At 42.3% G+C, this 22855-nt stretch overlaps 1 protein-coding gene and 1 non-coding gene across 2 annotated transcripts; one reads left to right on the top strand and one right to left on the bottom strand.

The window, feature by feature from the left end:
• Positions 1–462: 462 nt before the first annotated feature.
• On the bottom strand, positions 463–6584 carry LOC126191243 (ejaculatory bulb-specific protein 3-like). Its single transcript, XM_049932053.1, has 2 exons — positions 6342–6584; positions 463–710 (listed from the first exon to the last, which is right to left on the bottom strand). The coding sequence occupies exons 1-2, from the start codon at positions 6538–6540 to the stop codon at positions 520–522; spliced, it is 390 nt and encodes a 129-aa protein (XP_049788010.1). The 5' UTR covers positions 6541–6584; the 3' UTR covers positions 463–519.
• On the top strand, positions 3873–3945 carry Trnaa-cgc (transfer RNA alanine (anticodon CGC)). Its single transcript has one exon. It is a non-coding gene; the product is annotated as a tRNA-Ala (tRNA).
• Positions 6585–22855: the final 16271 nt, after the last annotated feature.

Below are 22855 nucleotides of genomic sequence, written 5' to 3'. Positions count from 1 at the left end.
CTGTTCAATTTATAACTTTAAGTTACGCATATAACTATTATTAGTCTCCGTGTTAATGTTTAAACTACTCAAATATACGAGTTGTTTCTTCGTCTGTTGATCGTAATGCCATGAGTTGCATCTAGAAGATAACACTGATTGCTTTGTTCGCACCATTGTTTCCAGTTTAGAGTGCAATAGTGAGTGAGACCTATATTCGACAGCACAGTGTTTTCTCTTTTCTGAAGAGCGTTAATGAGTGAAGAGGTTTAGATGACGGTGTATATCAAATGCAATTCCACACTTACGAAGATCAGCAACAGAATAGCAAGAAACATTTAAAAATTATAATTCTGTGTTTTAACCTTTGTAATTGTGCAGTGACTGGAGTCAATCAGAACTAAACAATGTTCATGGGAAGAAGCCGCCAACTGATTTTTATTTACCTTCATCGTCGACTGCAGGACGTAAATAAAATAATAAATGCGCTTGCAAACAAGAATTTATTAGATATATCAGCAGTACATATTAAAATGGTGTTTATTCCTTGAGCTCATCCTCAAGCTTCTTATATTTCTCGCTGTATTTTCCATCTTTGTCATAATGTTCCTTCAGTTTGTGCCATGTTTCGGGTTTGTGGTTGATTAGGAACTTGATGACTTTCCTAGTGGCTTCCTTCTGTTTGTCGTTGCATTTGGCACAATCATTTTCTAGTGCGTCGGGGATGTCTTCTGCAACAAATCGAACACAGTCTTCAGTGAAATGGTTCATCCATACTAAATTAGTGTCTACTTAACGTATAAAATAACAAGGATAAGAAATGAATCAAGACCGCTTTTTGTGTCTACATTTCTACAATTTACGTTCTATAGTTTTTCCTAAAAATTCGGTTCACTTCATAGTTATTAGCAGAGGAGTACTGCGCTAAAAATGGTATTGGGCTTTACACAGAAAATGCGCTATCCACAAAACTCTAATGCACGTTTTGTGCTAGGTAAAATTTGATACATAGACTATTCAGCTACTTAAAAAACTTTTGCTTCACAGCCATTAGACAAGAAAGGCGTCACTGCACTAGTTGAATTCAAAAAATAAAGAAAATTTGGAATTTCGCATACTGTATTAGGCCAATTAGCACAATTTTGTTGTTGTGTTGATGAGCATGTCTGAAATGTATTTTCACAGTGTCATCCATATTGGATATTTAGTGTGTTGTCAGCTGTCAAAAAGTTTACGTGTGTTTCGGTAGTACCGGCGATTATTTATTTAATATAAAAGTGTATCAGATAATTTGTACTAAATTTTGCAGTAATAAAAGGAATAAAGAGCAGCGAAGTTTTAGTAATGTTGTACACATACACAGGCACATAAAAAACACACACACACACACACACACACACACACACACACACATATATATATATATATATATATATATATATATATATATATATATATATTTGGTGATTCTGCTATGAGTAAAACAACGACTTTCGGGAAGTATAAGAATTTCGAAAAAGGCCGTGAAGTTGACGAGTAGCTTGGACCCCCAGCACATCGTCAATCGATAAAATCACAGTCAGAAAAGTCACTGATGCCTCTGAAATATCAGTTCACTGATGTCATGAAAAGTATTCTGGTATTTTGTATATAACATGTGTGACGCCAAAATTTGTTCCTAAAGCGTTGAATTTCCAACAAAAACAGCGGCGAATTCAAGTTCCTCAGGAGTCGCCAGATGAAGCCATTGAAGTAAAACGTGTCATAATAGGTGAGGAAACCTGGGTCAGCGGATATCACTTCCAAACAAATGCTGAATTGCCTCAGTGGAAGCATTTTGGATAGCCCCAACCGAAAACGCTTGACGAGTTCAGTCAAATCTGCAGGTTAACGGCATAATTCCACTTGAGTTCTTGTTTCAAGGCCAAAAGCTCAACAAGGAGTACTACTTAAAAGATCAACTTCAACCTAAAGAACTGAACCTAGATTTGTGACGCATCAGTTCGTAGCTTTCGTATCACGATGCTACACTTATTCACTCTTCTCATCCCGTTAGAGAATTTTTGGCATAAAAGAATACTATAATGATAGCGTAGCTCCCATACTCGCCAGACATAGTCCCATGTGACTTTCCTCTGTTCCGAGAAATAAATGAAAACTTTAAAGAACTTCGCTTTAAAAGCATGGATAAGATAAAAAATACATCGCTGAGAAAGCTGAAGGTTATCCCGAAGATTGAGTTCCAGAACCGTTTTGGGGATTGAAAACACACTTGCTGGAGTTTATAACACACAGGGTGTCCATTTATCTCTACCACTCTAAATAACTGTTTTTCCAGATGCAAATTACAATACGTTTCAAACAAATGTTCTTTAGCCGTCAGTGGGACATCAATCAGCAAGATTTTCTACGTTGTAGCTTTGTTTTTTACACGGTTATGAACATCGGTATGACTTTTTTAAACGGCAACCTGTATTTTTTAAGCGGTAATTCATTTCCTCTCTTAAAGACCTATTCAAAAATGTATCACAAGTGTACCATTCACTGAAACACAACGTTATTAATTACATAACACAACATTGACTTTGAGCCCGGAATCACACATCCGTCCACTTGCTGGAGTTGTCAGAAAACAAATGAAAACGAAGTAAAAACATAGCACAAAATTGTCTTTGACTCTCCTGTACCATTGCCCGGGAGTAGAACTTTCAAACGTGCCCAAAGCGGTGACCCTGGACACCAATTCACTGCTGCACTCGTTGAATCAAAGGATTATTTACTGCTTTCAGTGTTGCCTACTGAAGAGAGTAACAAGCAAGCACGATACGTTCCTGCATGTCCTCTAGAGTTGTTGGAATATCGCGATATACAACGTATTCTATGCATCCTCAAAGAAAAATGTCCAGAGGATTTAAATCAGGAGACCTAGCAGACCAAGTAACTGTTAATCCTCGACCAATCCATCTGGCAGAATACCTTCGGTTCAGAACACGATGTGCACGTAATGCACTACGTGCTCGACATCCATCGATTGATATCACATAAGCATTCTGCTTCTTAGCGGTTCGTCATCCAGAAGGGGAGGAAGAATTCGTCTGAGGAAGTTGGCATACGCTGTGCCGTTTAGACTACCATTGATGAAATAAGGGCCAATAGTTGTAGGACAAGCACAATTGACAGACTACATTTCGTGAAGTAAATTACAAACCTGAACATTGTGTATTAAGTCCCTGTTTCTATGGCACTGCGGGATTTAGAAAAACAGAACTTTTCACTTGTTTTTCGCAATATCTGTACTCTCCGTCCTCGGAAACCAGACACGGGTCCGTCTTATATCAGTACACGTCAATGACACAGCATCTGTTACACACCAAGAAGACAGTGGGACATTCGGAATTCAAAAATTAGCTCGGCAAAGATATTCCACCTCACTAAAATTGTTTTTAAAAGCCTTACAACAGCTTTTTAGACTCTTAAGATGGTAAAAGTTAGAAATAATACTTGGTAATGAAACATGTCTTTGCTTATGAATTGTATTGTGTGCAGCAGTGCAGTTTATCTTCATAAACGAGTGTAAGAAATGAATAGATTGTAAGAAGTTAAAGGCGAAATTCTGAAAGCAGACCCAAAATTCACTCAGTTAACAAAATCATGTAATCAGCATACATTATTTTGTTATTTACTGCATTTGATGGATAACATAAATGAGTAAAAGCGTATTCGTTGAGTGATTTCGTTGAATTTCATGGAGTTTTCTCAACGGAGCTTCGGAGGCACACAAAAAAGAATGTTATCCAGTTTAGTCTTATAGTAGTAAGACATCTACTTTTAATACGAAAACCTTTCAAATCCTAGATATACTCAGTGAGCTGTGAAGTGATGCGTTTTGACTGAGCGAGGTGGTGCAGTGGTTAGCACACTGGACTCGCATTCGGGAGGACGACGGTTCAATCCCGTCTCCAGCCATCCTGATTTAGGTTTTCCGTGATTTCCCTAAATCGTTTCAGGCAAATGCCTGGATGGTTCCTTTGAAACGGCACGGCCGATTTCCTTCCCCATCCTTCCCTAACCCGATCTTGCGCTCCGTCTCTAATGACTTCGTTGTCGACGGGACGTTAAACAACACTAACCTAACCTAACCTGATGCGTTTTGGGAAGTACTAGGAGAAACAATAAAACATTTGTTTCAACTGGAGTACAACATGCAGTTATGACTAACGAAAATGAATTAAAAATTGTTGGGACTTGTAATCTGGCGAATTGATGATCGATGGGGCAAGAAAGTTCTTTGCTGGATTTCGAAAGATAAGAAAAGAAAGAAAATGGCGTAATCTAAGGTTAGTATATGGCATTAGAAAACATGCTGGAGCCACATGGATGAGTAAAGCTGGAGATCGAAATGAAAAGTCTAGTGGCCGCCTTGATCCAAAACAGAAGAAGGAAGGAGGAGGATTTAACGTCCCGCCGACTATGACGTCTCTAGAAATGGGGGACAAGCTCGGATTGAGGAAGGAAATCGACTGGTCAAAAGACCCATCCAAATTGCAATTTTCTGGCGAGGATTTGAACTAACGTCTTTCCGAATACAAATACAATGCCTTGCTTGTTGCCTATATCGAGGAATAGTATTCGAAATGTAATTAATGAAATGTATTCGCTGTTGCGAATATGAACAACCATCATCTGCATAAGGGAGTGACGACAACGAAAATTTGTGCCACATCGGGATTCGAACCAGGATATTCCGCTTTATGAGAGCGGTCGCCTTAACCGCTCTGGCCACACCTGAACTTCCAAAAATCGTCGTTCCTGCGTCACAGTCTGTTCTCGTACACATATTATGTAATAAATTTTTGTTTGTGGAATGTCCACAACTGTTCTGCACCAAACTCATGGCAAACAAATCCACCACAGTTGGAAAATACTTTTCTGACCAAAGTCTTACACGACAGAAGTCGCTAGGCACTGCTACGGTTTCGGGGTCTTAGTCCCATCATGAGGGTACCTGAAATCTAGCAGTAGTAGGACGTCACGTCCATGCCCTAACAGCTAATGGGCGAACATCTAGAGTAGGTGGACGATCAAAAGGCATTCCAGCCACAATTTGGGATTTTATTGACGGTCCAACTACGCTGGATGTTTGCTATTAGTTGTTAGGGCATGGACATGACGTTCTACTACTGCTAGATTTCAGATACGTCTGGTGATAGGGCTACGACCTCCAAACCGTGCTACTGTATAGTGACTTCTGCCGTGCATGACTTCGGTCAATAAAGTGTTTTACAGCTGTGGTGGATTTGTTTACCATGAACAAGTATGTAATTCCCGTGTGGGAGGGGGCGGGGCGGAAATTTTAGTTGTAAGTTACTCTCTGGTATCGGCGGATAAAAAAGATATTGCAGTGCCTTTGTTGTTAAGAAGAACGATGCCGATGCCAGGCAGCGACTTTCAATTAAAATGTCCTTCTCTGTACGGGAATTACGTAATATGTGTACGACTGTATTATAAAAGGTCCTTTCGTGTACGGGAGTTACATAATGCGTGTACCACTACAGGTTGGCCGTGAGTTGTGGACGGATAGCCAAGACGACCACTCGCGTAAAGCCGGAAGTCCGGGTTCGAGTCTCGATCTGGCACAAATTTTCGTTGTGGTAATTCGCTGACGGAGCTGACGGTTGTTTGTATTCGTAGCAGCGATTGCGTTTCATATTTCATGACGGCTGGAGTCGTCGCAGTGACTGATCCTTCGGACATGCGTCTTTCTTATAAACATCAGTCACTGCAATATTGAAATGTGATTGTTTTGAAATTCATATCCCTGTGTTCACGGTAGATGCTGAACTTGGGATGGAGCGGATGAAGCACTCTGTTATTCTGTTCTAGGATCGTGTTTCCGAAAGTGAACGTCAGAATTACGGAAGGAAATCAGTAATGACTGTTAAGGTAACGACAACACCAATGCTTCACGAGATGAATCAGCAGCTCAGTTTGTTAAGGACACAATCCTGAAATTGCCTGAACTGACTCAAGCGAATCACCTGAGGATTTAAACAGATCTTCAACACGCTCATGTGACTATATTATTTCCTTGTCACAATCGTACTACTATTGTAATAGCTTCACTTAATTCCAAACATTAAATTACAATGAAGAACCTTCCTTAGGCACTTATTATCAGGGTACATCACAACGTAAAACTGAATGCAAGGAAAACGAACGCAACCCTTATGCGCTTTATGGCATAGTGTCAAAGTACAATACATTACAATACGCATGTTGGTACAGTGATATGTGGATAGCTCACGTACGTGTACAGTAAGAGACAGAGAGCAGTCTTTACACACTGGTGCCGGGGTACTTACTCTTGAGCTCCCTGCCCTCAGGGCTGCAGCTGCTGTCGTCTTCCTCGGTGAGGCAGAGTTCATACTGGTGCATCAGGCGGTCGTTGGCGAGGACCTCGTCCAGGTCGATGTTGTCGTACTTGGTGGTGTACTTCTCGTCATCCGCGGCAGCCAGCGCCATGACGGCGAGCGCCGCTACGAGCGCCAGGGTGGCCTTCATGTCTGCTCCTCTCCAGTGGACACTGAGGATGCAGGCGGAAGCACACTGACACCTTATATACAGACATTCCCAGCGCGGTCCCACCACGGTACTCTCGTTTTTCCCAAAGCTACAATACGTAAGATATACACGGCGCCGTGTTTTTCCCACTGTTATTGCGTCTCAAGTTATCCTTTTCCATTGTTGTTTTTCCGTGTAAAAATTTGCCACCTCCCTGCTCTGTCTTCGTCCTTCCTGACGCATCTTTCTCTTGCTGGAAAAAACTGTCCATATGCCTAGAGTAGTGGTGGCCATAGATTGAAATAGAAGGCTGAGAAATTTAGTTCGATATGTTTCCAAAGCACTTTAATAAACGGAGTATCACTACTGCATACTTTTCAAAATACACAAAAACAGCAAATCTCTATAAATAAAATGCATTGTCCTGACTGACTGACAGGCCATACTGCTAAGAATAGAAACTTGAAATTTGGAGAAGGTGTGAATGTTATACTGTAGCTATCGTTCATGAACGGACTGTTCGAAATTCCAACGCTAAGGGGGTTAAATAGGACATTGAAAGCTTTTTGAAAGATTGTTACTAGTAAGGGAAGTTTGAAGCTAGAACTACGGAAATTGGAATTTGGTTTCTCAGTCAGAAAATAAAACATATGTATTTCAGCATTTTTGGAAATTCAATCACTAAGGGGATAAAACAACGAAAGTTTTTTGAAAATAAATAATTACTAAACAACTACCTAAGTATTTTTAAGGCTACATCTATGAGAACTGGTATTTGACTTCTCGGATAGAAATAAAAAAAAAAATGTGTTTGAGTGTTTCTGGGAATTCAAACCCTAAGGGAGTGTAATAGGGGATGAACATTTTTAGGAAAATATTTCGTTATATTAAAGAAATTAAAGTTAAATTTATGAAAATTGATATTTCACTAGTCCGTTATATGTAAAAAAATACTTGTTACTGGATGAAAGTTGCTATGGAAATATCTCCGCAAGAACGCAAAAGAAATGATTAACAAAAGTTTTGGACTCCAGTTACCAGAAACGCTTCTTGGTCAGATGTACATTCGGAAAAGACCTTCTTAAACGGCCTTAATTGGCGTTAAAAGGTTAGAAGGTGCTGCGATTTGTGAACAACATAAAAATTCGATTAAATATAACCAAAAAAATCTCTCAGGCCATACAGTCAAAGTGAGCGAAGAAGTGGACGCTAAGCTCGTAAAAAAATAAAAACAAAAGCATACAGTTTCAACTTAGAAAATACCCAAGCTGCATCTTTAACTACCTAAGAAAAAAAGTGAAGGTCCCAGAAGACATGGTTGGATGCCAGTGCAACTTCGTACACGTACACATCAACGACGGATTTGTAAATGATTATATTTGCGTTTCTCCGTGACAGGTGATACGGCCACCAGAGTGCATCAATTTTTTCGTGTGTAGTTTTGTTATCGTGCCGGGTGGGGTACAGAAAAAGTATGACTTGCGTCAGATGAGCGATCACTGTGTAGGTCATGGAGATGCCGCGTAAGCGTGTGAGACAGCGTCATCAGCACCTTACAGAGTTTGAAAGGGGTCTCATCATGGGTCTACATTTTGCCGACTGTTCAAGCCATGCAAGATTCATATTTCGGGAGTATTCTCGTGTGGTAGTGGCCCCAATCTTGGACGGCTTACTTGTCGTCGAGATTCCGGTCGACCACGCACGACAATCAAAAGGTAGAATCGACATATTGTGCGTTAAGTACCTTGTAATCACTTCAGACCTGAGCCTACCCTGACAATAGGTATCAGACTCCCAGCAACAATCTGGGTCACCTCACACCTTGGTCGGAGACTAGCAGACTAGCAGCAATCAGACTACAGAATCGCCGTCCGATGTGTAGAGTACTGTCAACACCACAACACAAACGGTTGCGTTTGTAGAGTTGCCTTGACCGGAAAGCATGGACTGCCGACAAATGGCGTCTCGTTGTGTACAACGATGAGTCGCTGTCCTGCTATATACCTGATGACAACTGTCAGCGAGCATGGCGGGCACCTGGGGTGAATTCCCATGCGTCCAAAATTTTTGAGAGGCTTGTCTGTGTTACTCCTGTGTGGAGAGTCATAGGGTATGAATTCCGGTCATGGGCGGCAGTGGTCGAAGGTACGTTAATGACAAAACGGTACGTCATGGACATTCTACGTCCTGACGCGACAATATTGTGGTGCCATTACTGAACAGAACCATACTTTCCACACATGGTTCATGTCTCTATAAACTGTTTGTGTGATGCTGACCTACTACCGTTGTCAACAAATTTGGTAGATCCGTCACAGATAGGCAATAAGAGTGTGCGAAACCACGTCGGACAGAAAATCCTTCCCAAAGCCAGTATCTGAAATGTGAAGTACCAATTACAACAGTTGTGGGCCATCTTGGATCAAGAGAAGGTACAACAGCTTTATGCCACGCTACCAAGCCCAATCGGTGCATAAATCCTGACCGGGGTGGGGGTGAGTGGGGCGAAGGGGTGCAACGTCCCACTGATAAGTATGCTCATGCTTCTAGGTTGTTTGTAATCACTGAAATAACATTACATATGCTATCAACCTCACAAGTTCATCTTGGCCGTTTGTGGCATCACATTCTTTGCCAGACGGTTTATAAAACGATACAGTGAATGAGCACTGCTCTTTTATAATTTAAAACTGTATACTGCATACGTTCTCTTTTAGTGTCGCTGCCCTTTGTTGCTAGGTTTAGGTTTCGCAATGTAAAAGGATTATTTACTACCGAACAGTAATATTTTACGTCATCTCTCTCTTATGTCGATCGCTGCAGGTCGTAACCAGCGACAGCCACTGTTGCTCTCTGATCACGATTTCTCGAACGATGTTCCAAAGAGAGGTAGCTCAGACATAAGACACTGAACTCCCGCACGGGGTACTGGGATTCAGATCCCTGCCTAACCATCCAGATATATGTTTTACGCAATTTCCCTAGATATTTTAAGGAAAATTCCGATATTGTTCATTTGAAAAGGATACTGTCTAGTCACTATCCTATGTTTACACAAACTGTACTTGTAGTCCGCCTCTAATAACTCATCTTCGACGTTCCTTCAGTCATAACAAGCCGACACCTGTAGTCATACCTGATGGGTCTCCGAACCGTGCCGCCACGAGTAAAGCCTATAAAACTGTCCAAAAAGTTTGAAAGAACGGGACCCCACCTCAGGTGCCCGCCATACTCACTAACGCTGGTCATCTAGGGTAGAAATTTTTTGTTTGTTTATAGACGCAATCACATTCTTATGACACAGCCATAACCGGTTTCGGCCATACAATAACCATCTACAGTTTCTATAAGAATACAAAGAAAATATATTTTTACAAAATAATCAGTCACTCCATTGATAAAATGTTTTTTCCAACATCTAGGGTTATACAGAGTAGCAATCATCGCTGAACATAATGCGTTACCACTCATCAATTCTTAATTTTTTTAAATCGTGTTCCACACATGCATATGTATTACAAATTCTCCATGCTTCGCACTTAATTGGCAGAGGATGCGAGACTTTCAAACTGCAGTGCCTAGCAAAAAGAGTAAAAAAAAAATGGTTATATGGCATATTTGGCCGGGATACCCCATCTACGATATTTGGCTGTCTTGTGCAAGTGTTTTTGTTTGAAGCCAAATTGGAGAATTAAGCGTCAGTGGTAATGAAATGATGAGACAACACAGCACCCAGACCCCGAGCCGGTTAATACACCGATTCGGCCGGAAACCGAACCTGGGCCCCCTGTATAGCAGCTCTGCTGACCACTCAACTTCGGAGTTAGACGACAAAATAAATACAGTACCCAGACGACATGGTTGGATGTCAAAGTAACTTGGTACACGTATATACCGTTGGTGGGTACGTAAATGATTAGACCTCCACTTCTGTGTGACAGATGATATGGCCACCAGAGTGCATTAGCGTTGCTTGGATACAGTGTTGTTTCCAAGCTTTGTTCGGTATATAAGGGGCGTGAACAGCGTCAGATGCCAGAGTGATCACTGTGAAGGACACGGCAGTGTCGTGTACACATGTGAGCAAGCGTTATCAGCACATGACAGTGTTTGGAAGCTGGCCTCATTCTGGATTTCCACCTGTCCGAATGGTCGAACCGTGTAAACGCTATATTTGTTTGGTACTCGGCTGTGGCAATGGCCTGGTGTTGGACTGCATCGGAATGTGACGGCAGGCGTATTTATCCTCAAGGTTCTGATCAGTCGCACCACCACAATTGAGGCTCGCTGTATCGTGCACCGAGTACATCATAAATCCATTCTCATGTGACCCAGCCATTCGATGACAAATAATGGCCTTCCTACAACATTGTGTCATCCCACACTGTTAGTCAGAGTTTAGCAGTAGCACTATAGGAGGATTAACGTCCCAAGCGCAGGCTGCCATTAACACACATGCGTTATGAGTGTTACTGTGCAAAGAAATGATGGCCTGCAGATGAATAGAGTCGAATTTGTATTCACCGATGAACAATGAATCGCGGTTCAAAACTACACCACATGTCCATTGTCGCTGAGTTGGTAGAGAGTTAAAAGAGGTCCCACTCATCCAATAGTTTCCAGAGAGGTAGCGTTGTTATTCCTGGCCTCATGGTATGGGGAGCCATCGAGTATGACTTACCGTTATAGCTCGTAGTGATTGAGGGAAAGCCTACGGCACCATTACAACTAACTTAAATCGAGCGGCCTCATGTGGTACCTTTTTCTGACAGCATAGATTCGTCATTTACCAACAGAAAAATGCTCCTTCAAACGTGGTAGGTGTCTCTATGATCTTTCTGCATGATGCAGAGATCCTCAGGTGGTCAGAAAGCCCTCCCAGTTCTGTGTCTAGTAAACAAATCCATCCCAGTGCTTGTGTCTATGGTACCAAGGATTAGTTACAACAAATGTAGACCAGGTTGCCTCTGGAGGGAGTACGACAGTTCTATGATAACCTTCACAAAAAAATGTAGTGTGGCTAGGGCCTCACGTGGAGTAGTCCTGTCGCCTGGTGCAAGTCTTTTTTTAGTTGACGCCACTCCGACGATTTGTGCGTCGATGGGGATGAGATAATGAATACAACATCTAGTCCCTGTGCGGAGAAAATGCCGACCCCAGCCAGGAATCGAACACGGGCCCCTTGGCATAGCATTCCATCGCGCTGACCACTCAACTATTGAGGCGGACATAACTTCGCAAACCTAACCTGAATTCAGGTGCAATGTTCTTCTTTTTCTCTCTGGTTGGTGAGTGCGAAGACGTGAGTTGTTTCCCCTGTGATCCCAGGTGTGTCGCTTCACATCCTATCTTGAGGGTCGGTTGCTTCTATTACATTTGGTCTTAGATGTACGCAACGGTTCAAACTAACGAGGGTTGCAAACACAAACGCATCGGTACATATCAACATTAAAGGATCGCCATCAGACATCGTTTGGAAATATAATCTGCTACTCTACTAACGATGGGCTGGACAATATAATAATAATTCAATTATTCTATTTCACCGTCCCACGTGGCTGAGTACTTTTGGCTAAACAATACGTAACAATGTAATAACAACTTGGCAGATATCCATAACTGTAATTCAAGAACTAATGTTACAATATGTATAGAAAATTACATGAACATCCGTGATTCACTCCATATCAAACCTGCTTTAGCGACAGACCATCACCAAGTGTACCATTAGAAGTATGTATGCTCTTCAGCCTGGTCCGTAATGAAGTGGCCGAGATGCGGCTCGTCTGTCCATTCGCCTAACAGCGATAGAAAATGTAACGTTATGGCCAATGCGTATCATAGTTTTGAAGTTCGAGAATGGTGCCTCACATGAGTTATTCAGAAACCGGCGCTCCAGCGTTCGAGTTCGAAGTAAAGTTGAGTCCTGTTAAGCGAAAGCGTCCTACCTCTGAGAATATTTTCGAGGCTGGGCAGCTGACTTGTCTTGGGGTTTCGAATAGGGGAGGTAACTAGCCTCAGCCAGACCGGTACGTTACACCAGGTCGTTTGAATAACGCCTATTCTCGTCTTCAACTTCATCTGCACAATTCTATGTCGATGAATATATTGAGACTCAAAGCTCGCTTGCATCTAGCAATTAACTCACGCCTTTTATCATCAGATCCTGTGTCCAATCTATGCTGTTTAATGTTGATTTAATGAAGTAAGCTATGTGTTCCCTATCAGAGGGCAGAACCGTCGCAACGTGATATTTATAAGTGGACTCATATGCCCAAATTTATTGTAACTTTGACTCGATTTTGTTAGCAATGAAATGGAGGTGCACCCCCTCTCAACCCGTGAGTTTCATTTCATTTCCTCCTCCGGTTTTGGGTGCTTTAATTTTTGTCGTCAGGCAGTGTATCTATCTGCTGTTAGTCTCGAATATCATTTGGGAAAATAAACGCGTAAATGTTTCCGTGTTATCTCTGGTGCATCTTGTTTTACGATGATAGTCATTCCTCCCTATGTAAATGGGAGAGGGTATCCTTCATTCTGCCAAACAAGCAATTCTATGGCTTGATAGTATAGGATGACTTGTACAACTTTTACATTGATAATTATTCACTCTCTTAAATTTTATTGGAAGTGAAGTTTAATTACCAACAAAATAAGATTCAATTATTGTATTCATACACTCCTGGAAATGGAAAAAAGAACACATTGACACCGGTGTGTCAGACCCACCATACTTGCTCCGGACACTGCGAGAGGGCTGTACAAGCAATGATCACACGCACGGCACAGCGGACACACCAGGAACCGCGGTGTTGGCCTTCGAATGGCGCTAGCTGCGCAGCATTTGTGCACCGCCGCCGTCAGTGTCAGCCAGTTTGCCGTGGCATACGGAGCTCCATCGCAGTCTTTAACACTGGTAGCATGCCGCGACAGCGTGGACGTGAACCGTATGTGCAGTTGACGGACTTTGAGCGAGGGCGTATAGTGGGCATGCGGGAGGCCGGGTGGACGTACCGCCGAATTGCTCGACACGTGGGGCGTGAGGTCTCCACAGTACATCGATGTTGTCGCCAGTGGTCGGCGGAAGGTGCACGTGCCCGTCGACCTGGGACCGGACCGCAGCGACGCACGGATGCACGCCAAGACCGTAGGATCCTACGCAGTGCCGTAGGGGACCGCACCGCCACTTCCCAGCAAATTAGGGACACTGTTGCTCCTGGGGTATCGGCGAGGACCATTCGCAACCGTCTCCATGAAGCTGGGCTACGGTCCCGCACACCGTTAGGCCGTCTTCCGTTCACGCCCCAACATCGTGCAGCCCGCCTCCAGTGGTGTCGCGACAGGCGTGAATGGAGGGACGAATGGAGACGTGTCGTCTTCAGCGATGAGAGTCGCTTCTGCTTTGGTGCCAATGATGGTCGTATGCGTGTTTGGCGCCGTGCAGGTGAGCGCCACAATCAGGACTGCATACGACCGAGGCACACAGGGCCAACACCCGGCATCATGGTGTGGGGAGCGATCTCCTACACTGGCCGTACACCACTGGTGATCGTCGAGGGGACACTGAATAGTGTACGGTACATCCAAACCGTCATCGAACCCATCGTTCTACCATTCCTAGACCGGCAAGGGAACTTGCTGTTCCAACAGGACAATGCACGTCCGCATGTATCCCGTGCCACCCAACGTGCTCTAGAAGGTGTAAGTCAACTACCCTGGCCGGATCTGTCCCCCATTGAGCATGTTTGGGACTGGATGAAGCGTCGTCTCACGCGGTCTGCACGTCCAGCACGAACGCTGGTCCAACTGAGGCGCCAGGTGGAAATGGTATGGCAAGCCGTTCCACAGGACTACATCCAGCATCTCTACGATCGTCTCCATGGAAGAATAGCAGCCTGCATTGCTGCGAAAGGTGGATATACACTGTACTAGTGCCGACATTGTGCATGCTCTGTTGCCTGTGTCTATGTGCCTGTGGTTCTGTCAGTGTGATCATGTGATGTATCTGACCCCAGGAATGTGTCAATAAAGTTTCCCCTTCCTGGGACAATGAATTCACGGTGTTCTTATTTCAATTTCCAGGAGTGTATAATAGAATAAGGAGTTTGTTGACATAATGAATTTTTTTCTCGTAATGGCTCATGTATTACATTTGAAACACCATCAAAGTGAGAACACAGTTCAGTGAGCTAGAACTCTCTGAAGACATATTTCATTATTTGAAAAAGGTCTCATCAGAGCGTTGTGGGAGAAAATTGTGGAGTAAGAAAAAGTTATCTTCCAAATATTTATTTGTCCTCTGTCAATATTTCACTAGTTAATGTTGGGTAAGCTTGCAATTATTTTTCTCAAGGGTGATTATCATTATGTATACAATATCGGGCATTTACTGAACCACCAATATGATAATATTCAAATTCAGATATTCAGATTCAGGAAACACTATGCCTGTGCAGAAGGCACCTGAATGCTATCAGAACGACCTTAAGCAGTGAGGCAAATCACTTCCCAAAGCCTGGGCAACTCACAAAGGCGAAAATGTTGGTTAGAATCGACTCCTAATCACCGCATGAGAGAGAACTATATATAAAAAGCAATTACAAGTTTTGAAGCAGACTCGAAAATTTTGAGGTGTGCAGGGTGAAAGCGACACAACTGCTGTACATAACACTTACTCCAGCCAAAGAAGTGCCAGGCTGCAGCCAGAAAGCGAGAACCGAACACTGACTCTAAACTCGAGCCAGATCGATAACTGACTGATTCCTCAAGGGTACTGGAAGATGGGAGGACACAGGAGGTTTGCCACAGTGACATTTCAAAATTTCCCTCTACGCTCCTGAAAGCATGGGATACATGGAGAAATTTCTCCTAAGGTGCTTGGTTGTATTTCCTGTTATATAACTTTAAGTTGGTGCTGCATGGTTCATCGCCTTATGATTCGCGGAAAAATATCTGGGCATGAAAATACAGCCCACAGCATTCTTCTTAAGGAAACATACTAGTGGCTCTTTCCTGGAGGGAAACTTCCCGAATTTTTGCTATTGGCCGTCCAAGGTCTAATGCTTGTATCTGTCCGTTCTTACCATGTTCCACCAACTGGGAAAAATACGTGCTAAAACGACAGAATTCAACACCCCTGCTCCTCAATCTCGATAGTTTATGAGAATACAACATAAAATTATTATATTTATTCTCACTTAGTCAGTACTGTCACAAAGTAGGAGACTGAATAGCTTAGGTGGTCAGGGCAATGCCCTGCAAAAGGCTAGGTTCTGAGTTCGTATCCTGGTCCCACACACAGTTTTAACCTACTAACTAGCTTCAAGATCCTTTACTTTAATAGTTGCCACCCATACTCTCTCATCATGTCAGTGACAATCTTTGACACATTTTGTGATGATACTAAAGACTCTGCTCCTTCTCTCAGTTGAATATGGTAAGCATCCCCAAACAATGCAGCAATACTGTGGAGGAGTGTAATTAAATGTTGTTAGATCAGGTTGTTAGGGGATTGGTTATAATTTATAGATGGTGTGACAATCTTAAATCCTGTATCATTTGTGTAAATCAGGAACAGCCAAAGACTTATCACATATTGAAACTTCTTAGTATAATTTTACTTAAACTGCTGAATGCTTGCTCAATGTTCTTAAGCTGCTGAGCGAAACAGAGAGAGACTCCAGGGCACTCTCACTTCTGATTCGGTGTTATGCCGCTTCATGTTTTTACGGAATATGATCTTTACTGGGATTTGACTTCATACATTATGATGAAATGGTGGTCAGTAGTTAATGGTCTCGCTTGCGTGCTCTAGGGAAGGAATGACAGTAAGCTTTACCTGCATTCAAAGGAATAAGGTGCCGATTTAAACGACTGCAGCTATGGTGGACCCAGGAAAGTGCGTTTTCTCTGCGGAACGTGTGGAGACATTTTCGGGCGGCCGTGTTCCGCAGTCTCATTGTGAAGAAACATTTCGTTGGCGCCAGACAGGAGGCAGGTGCATCCAGGCATACAGACTACCGCCGAGAAGTCGCCGTTGCACTGGCCAGCGCATTGTAGACTGGCAGTAAAGCAGAGGATTTGCCCTCGTTAGGGAGGAAGCCGACAAAAGAACTGTGAGCGTTCTGCAAATTTCCGTGGGACAGGGCGACTGGCTCCCAGACATCCAGACTCTGTTTCAAAACATATTTGTGAAAGCATCAGGCTTTTAGCGAGTTTATAGCCGTTCTTTGCAAACTTTGAAATGGATGCAACAGGACAAGCTGTTTATGGAGGGCTGTGCTTCCATCCTGAGCGTTTTGTTAGCAAAAGACACATCAAATGTGTGGGAAAGAGACCGCTAAGCTGAATATTTTTTCCTTTATCTCGCAATTGACTTTAAAGTCTCTGATTAACCAAATCGGTGTTTGCAGAGCAAAGGCCACTCTCCCAGCTACGAATGCTGGGCTCCAGCTCGTGATTGGCTTGTGTGAAAGTGGGGGGGAGTCTAAAATGTAAATGTGCTTTCGCTACCGAGCTGAGGAGGAAGCGAGTAGAAAGGAAGAAGCAGTCTCTTGTAAAAAGAGCTTCACTAGTAAAGAACTGCAGGTCTCTACCTAAACGATGAGACTTGTGTCCTTTGCTAGAGCCTGTGCCAGTCACCTTCTGAACCGTCAGAGGTACTGCTTACATCATCACGCTCACAATGAGTAAAGCGTGTGTGTACTTATTTGTCCTGAGCCGGCTGTCTTAACATTTGACATATTCCGTCATGCACAGTCGTGGCACGGAGTGAAATTCGTTTGGCAGAGCAGCAAACGGGTCCACCTGCACACTGGAATTCACCAGGGTTTCAGAAGCTCATAGGAAAGTACCTTCGTTCTGAATTAACCGAATGCGAGGCTGCATACTTACATTTTTCGGGAACGCGCCATTAATAACAGATTTCTGCCCTCCACGACTTCAGTCGCCGAACGCATCGTGGTGTGCCGCCTCGACCAGCAGGGGGCTTAACTATTCGCTGCTGCGATGTAGGGCTCTAAATATGTTTCTCAGCACCCTGTTCTTTTGAACCATATTTTTCTTTTTTGAATAGTATAGATGCTTGGCGGTGGCGTAGTTTTGTTTCATAACCAGGATTCACATGTATGAAGTCAGATAAAGTGATTAGTGTTCTGGTTAGTCGTGTGTTGATACCCAGGTGATCACTTTGTACACCATAGACCTTATGTTAGTGAAAGCGTTTGTTAAATAAAAAATTTTTTGTCTAATGTTTCTTTTGTCATTTTTGTTGTCTTGTAATGTTAAGAATGAATAAATCCAATGTCATTTATATCACAACTTCTCCCCGAGTTCTGATTGACAGTTCCTTCCCATTTTATTATTAGAGTCTAGTTTAAAAACATAAGTGGAAGCTTTCCATTTGGCGTCCCCTGCCAGGATCTCTTACTTTATTAACGATAGTCTTTCAACTGAATGCACTGTCTCATTGCTTGTCTTTACCATTTCAACACTGACCCTCAACATACTAGCGCAACGCAACCTGACTGCTCAAAAAATTATAATCTGACTTCAAATAATTAATACAAAAGAATCGCCCTGAATTAGAAGAAATCCTAACAATAACCCATACATAAGTCACTTACCTCACATAAAATCTTCATTACACGAACTACAGCAATGCAGCAAACACCAATAAAGCCACCTAAATAAAAGATTCTAACTAGTGTAGGCTCTTACTACCAATAGGTGTGTAGTTAGCAAAGGAAAGATTTTGTTGCAGAGCAAACAATGTATTTAGCAGATTTTACCTTAATCATGTGACAACCAGTTCGAAAAATTATATAATCATCAGTAATAAATCTCCATGATGGACATACATTCAGACCATCAGCTCGGGCTAATACTGCGAACCTCCAACACTGCCAATTATTAAACTCTAACCTTAATCACTGCTGACTACTCACTCCCAACTTCCATCACTGCTGGCTGTTCACCTCCAAGTGCGAGTCCGACCAGCCACAGAGTCTCCAGCAGAGTGTGCACAGCGCTGTCAGAGTTATTAATGCAGAGCGCTGCATAGCGCTGCGAACATACAGTCTCATAAACAGGCTACTTACAATATACATGTGGAATGTCATATATCATGTCGGTATGACTGGACAAGCCCCACCATTTACTTTGTTCTGTGACGTTTGTGAAAGGAAATCACGAGTCCATTCGCATACTGGAGACGAAATTCCATATGTCTGGAATTTCATTAATGGCCGCTTGTGTGCAACGACGTCAATAGCCTTTCAGAAATCTAGGAATATCAAATCAGGCTGAGACCTCCCGAGATAACACTTAGCTAGTTTTGTTCCGCAACGATAATAATTTCTAAATCCTGGGTATGTGTTCATGCACCTCTTTCTTCACGGTATCCCATAATATATACTGATCAGCCAGAACATTATGACCATCGACATACAATCTATAAAAGCCCCTCCAGGCGATAGCAGTGTCACTTGGTGGGGAATGACTGCTAGTCAGACACACTCACGGTGCAAGTATGAGTAGTATTAGTGAGCTTGCTGTCCGCGTGTGGAATAGGGAGAGTGTGCTATCTATCTGAATTTGCCAGAGGGCGGATTGTAATGGCCTGGAGGCTCGACACGAGCATTTAGCAAACTGCACCACTTTTCAGGCGTTCGAGGAGTGGTGTGGTGAGTGTCTTCAACACGTGGTGAAACCACGTCCAGGCGTCGTGAGGTTGGGTGAGCAACCATCATTACAAATGTCGGATGTTGTAGGCTGGGCAGACTGCTAAAACAGGAAAGGCGGCGAACTGTCATGGGAGTGACATCAGACTTTAATGCTGAGCGGAATACAAGTGTGTCTGAACACACAATACAGCGAACACTCCTAACGATGGGCCTCGCAGACGACGACCCATGCGTCTGCCAATGTTAACACCACAGGATCGGCAACTGCGACTGAAATAGGCACGAGACACTGGACATCGACGCAGTGGCAGAGCGTTGCATGATCCGATGAATCCTGATACCTTCCTCATCATGCCGATGGAAGAGCGCGATTCCGTCGTCTTCCAGGCGATCAGCTCCTGGACACCTGTGTTATGGGATGGAGTCATGGTGGTGGCGGCTCCATTATGCTCTGGGAACATTCAGGTGGGCATCCATGGGTTCAGTTGAGATCATGGAAGGCACAGTGACGGTCAAGGAGTACCGTACACTGGTTGCAGACCACATACACCGCTTCATGATGGTCATGTTTCACGACGCCAGTGGCATTTTTCAACAAGACTATGGGCCAGGAGTGTGATGGAGTGTTTCGAGGAACACAGTGGTGTGTACCAATCGATGTACGGGGCCCCAGCTCGCCAGATCTGAATCAGATCGAAGATGTCTGGGATGTAATTGAACGTGGAGTCCCTGAATTTACGGGAATTAGGTGACTTGTGTGTGCAGATGTGGCGCCACCTCCCCCCAGTTACCTACCAATGCCTTACTACTTCCATGCCCTGACGCGTCGCTGCTTTAATCGTGCCAAAAGTAAACCTACCGTCTATATGGTAAGAGATCAAAATGTTCTGGCTCATCAACGTATGTTTTGCGAATAAAAATACGTCGATTAGCTGTTTTATTTTTTTTTTATTTAGCTAAATATTTTTCGGAATTTTTCATATTTAAGGTTTACAAGTTTCAGTCGATTGAACTCAGTCAATGGACTTTCCGTTTGAAATGTGCATAACCTAAGGAACAATCAGAAATACATGCAACTGCTAAACTTTTATTCACATACTGTATGTCTTCTACTGTGGCTGTGAATCAACTGAATCAATTATGTATTGGGTAAAAGACGTTGGAAGACCCACATGTTACAAAATCAAACGACAAATATTTATTAATGATATGAGTCTATAATTTTTTCAGATGGATGAGTGTACATATTTACATTTAGAAAGAAAATAGTTATCTTTGGTACACCACTTAGTACAAAAAATGTAATTCTAACATATGTGGCATTAAAATACGAGCACTTGTTATCTGCTGTATGGTGGGGTCGTGGAAACATAGGGTGATATTCCAGTAATTTACAGAACCAATCAATTATTTCATGCATTAAGTTTGTGTAAATACGCGAGACTCAGAAGTATTTGGAGGTGGAAAGCTTTCTTGTACACTTGATTTCTTGGTAAGAGTTTTCGTGTTGTACCCATCTTTCGCCATGTATTAACCATCGAAAGGTGCAGTAGAACCAATGCATAGAGTGGAAAAAAGTAGTGTCAACATATGACACTTCCTGGCAGATTAAGACTGTGTGCCGAACCGAGACTCGAGCTTGGGACACTTTGCCTTTTGGGGGCAAGTGCTCTACCAACTTAATTTTTTTATTATTTTACCGCCCATATTCTGTCTAATACAGAGTTAGCTGTAAGTGCATTGTAGATTTGTTCACTGTTCCGTGCGTCTTGCAGTCATCTTAACCACTTTTTTTATTAAGTTTTTGGTTAATGCTTATTAACATAAAGAAATTATATACTGCTTCTTAATGGTATTCAAAGAAAATTAATCTTCCTCTTGATAATGGAAAAACAATTGTGCTAAAATAAACTGAGAGTAAGGTCTCCCATTTTCATGTGGAGATAATGAAGCCTACTTGAAGTCAAAAATTTTTAGTAAATAAAATTCTCTTCTTACGACGTAAGATGACTAAAAAATAAAAATAAAATAATTTTTGTCTAAATTCTTCAGAGTATTTAGTCCCACACTTCTTGCCAGGAACATGATTTCTTTCTTCATTGTCTCTTGAAAGGATCTATTATATTCTTATGCTCGTTACATGTAATCATGCACGGTTAACACTATGAAGTCCGTATCAATCTTTCCTATTACTGTGGGCTGAAGCCTTTTAGTCCCTGACTCTATTTAAGAAGCATACATATTTTTTTTTTTTTTTTTTTTTTTTTTTTAGTTTTTGGTTCGTATGAGGTTATGGCGCTGAGTCGATAGATATATCCATTAATCTACTTTGCTTTTATTTTCTGCCTTCAAGATACAATGCAGCGTGTGCCCCTTTAGCCAGTTAACTACATTTCTTTTCGTATTAGGATATGGCACTGCGTCCAGAGCCAGAAAATCTGCTGCATTGGGAGATGTTCTGTGTATGGTCGCTAGCTTCTGTTTAACTATATGCCAAACATCTCTTACTCTTTCACACACAAATCTGTGTTTTTCAGTATCAAGACGCGCACATGGGCGAATTGTGATGTATAGCATGCAGTTTTGAATTAGTTGGTTTTTTCCTGTTGACTGTATTGTAACACTTTTCTTTCATCTTGGAGGGTAAGTTGTGTTGTGGTTGTTTTCCGTATTACAGGCCAGTCGTTGTTATGTTTTTTTTTTCAATGATGTCTGGTACTTTTGTCGCGTGCTATTCTGAGACCCTCAATGAGATGTAACTGTATTCAACTAGAAAATTTTTTCGATGACAAAACACCTGCTGGTATATGCTGAAAATCTATTGGCGACTGCAGGCTGGCAGGAGCAATTTCGTTCAAGAAGTGAGCTGCTAATCTGCCTGGCAGCTGTTTCCATTGCTTATTCATTCGACACACTACAACTTGTAACTGACATGAGTGCATAAAAAAGGGGATACGTCTGATGTCAACAACTACCGCCCAATCTCTCTTCTGACTGCCGTATCCAAAATTCTTGAAAAAGTAATGTATTGTAGAGTAGCTTCACGCCTTTGTAAAAATAAAGTTTTAACAAAATGTCAGTTTGGTTTCCAGAAGGGGTTTTCCACGGAAAATGATATATATACTTTAACTAATGAAATATTAAATGCTCTGAGTAACTGGAAGTCACCTGTTGGAATTTCTTGTGATCTATCAAAGGCTTTTGATTGTGTAAATCATGGAACACTTTTAGATAAGCTCAAGTACTGTGGTATGAATGGGACAGTGCTGAAATGGTTTAAATCATACCTAACTGGAAGAGTGCAAAAAGTTGAAATAAGCAGTTCACATAAAATGCAAAAAAAAAAAAAAAAACTGATGATTTCTCAAACTGGGGAACAATCAAGAATGGGGTGCCGCAAGGTTCGGTCTTGGGTCCTCTGTTGTTCTTAATGTATATTAATGAGTTTCCATTCTATATTCACGAAGATGCAAAGCTGGTACTTTTTGCTGATGTTACAAGTATTGCTATCACATCCAACAAACAAGAATTAACTGCTGAAATTGTAAACGATGTTTTTCATAAAATCATTAAGTGGTTCTCTGCAAATGGGCTCTCATTAAACTTTGACAAAACCCAGTATAGCTAGTTCC

The sequence above is a fragment of the Schistocerca cancellata genome, chromosome 6 (assembly GCF_023864275.1).
Source record: "Schistocerca cancellata isolate TAMUIC-IGC-003103 chromosome 6, iqSchCanc2.1, whole genome shotgun sequence".
Lineage (NCBI taxonomy): Eukaryota > Metazoa > Arthropoda > Insecta > Orthoptera > Acrididae > Schistocerca > Schistocerca cancellata.
The sequence above is the reverse complement of the archived record's forward strand: the minus strand, read 5'-3'. Positions and strand labels throughout refer to the sequence as shown.

What these genes read in the sequence shown, in the direction of transcription:
- LOC126191243 (XM_049932053.1), bottom strand. Translation starts at nt 6,540, where the DNA reads ATGAAGGCCACCCTGGCGCTCGTAGCGGCGCTCGCCGTCATGGCGCTG. An exon ending in TGAGGGCAGGGAGCTCAAGA is followed by an intron (nt 711 to 6,341) that starts GTAAGTACCCCG and finishes GATTTGTTGCAG; the next exon opens with AAGACATCCCCGACGCACTA.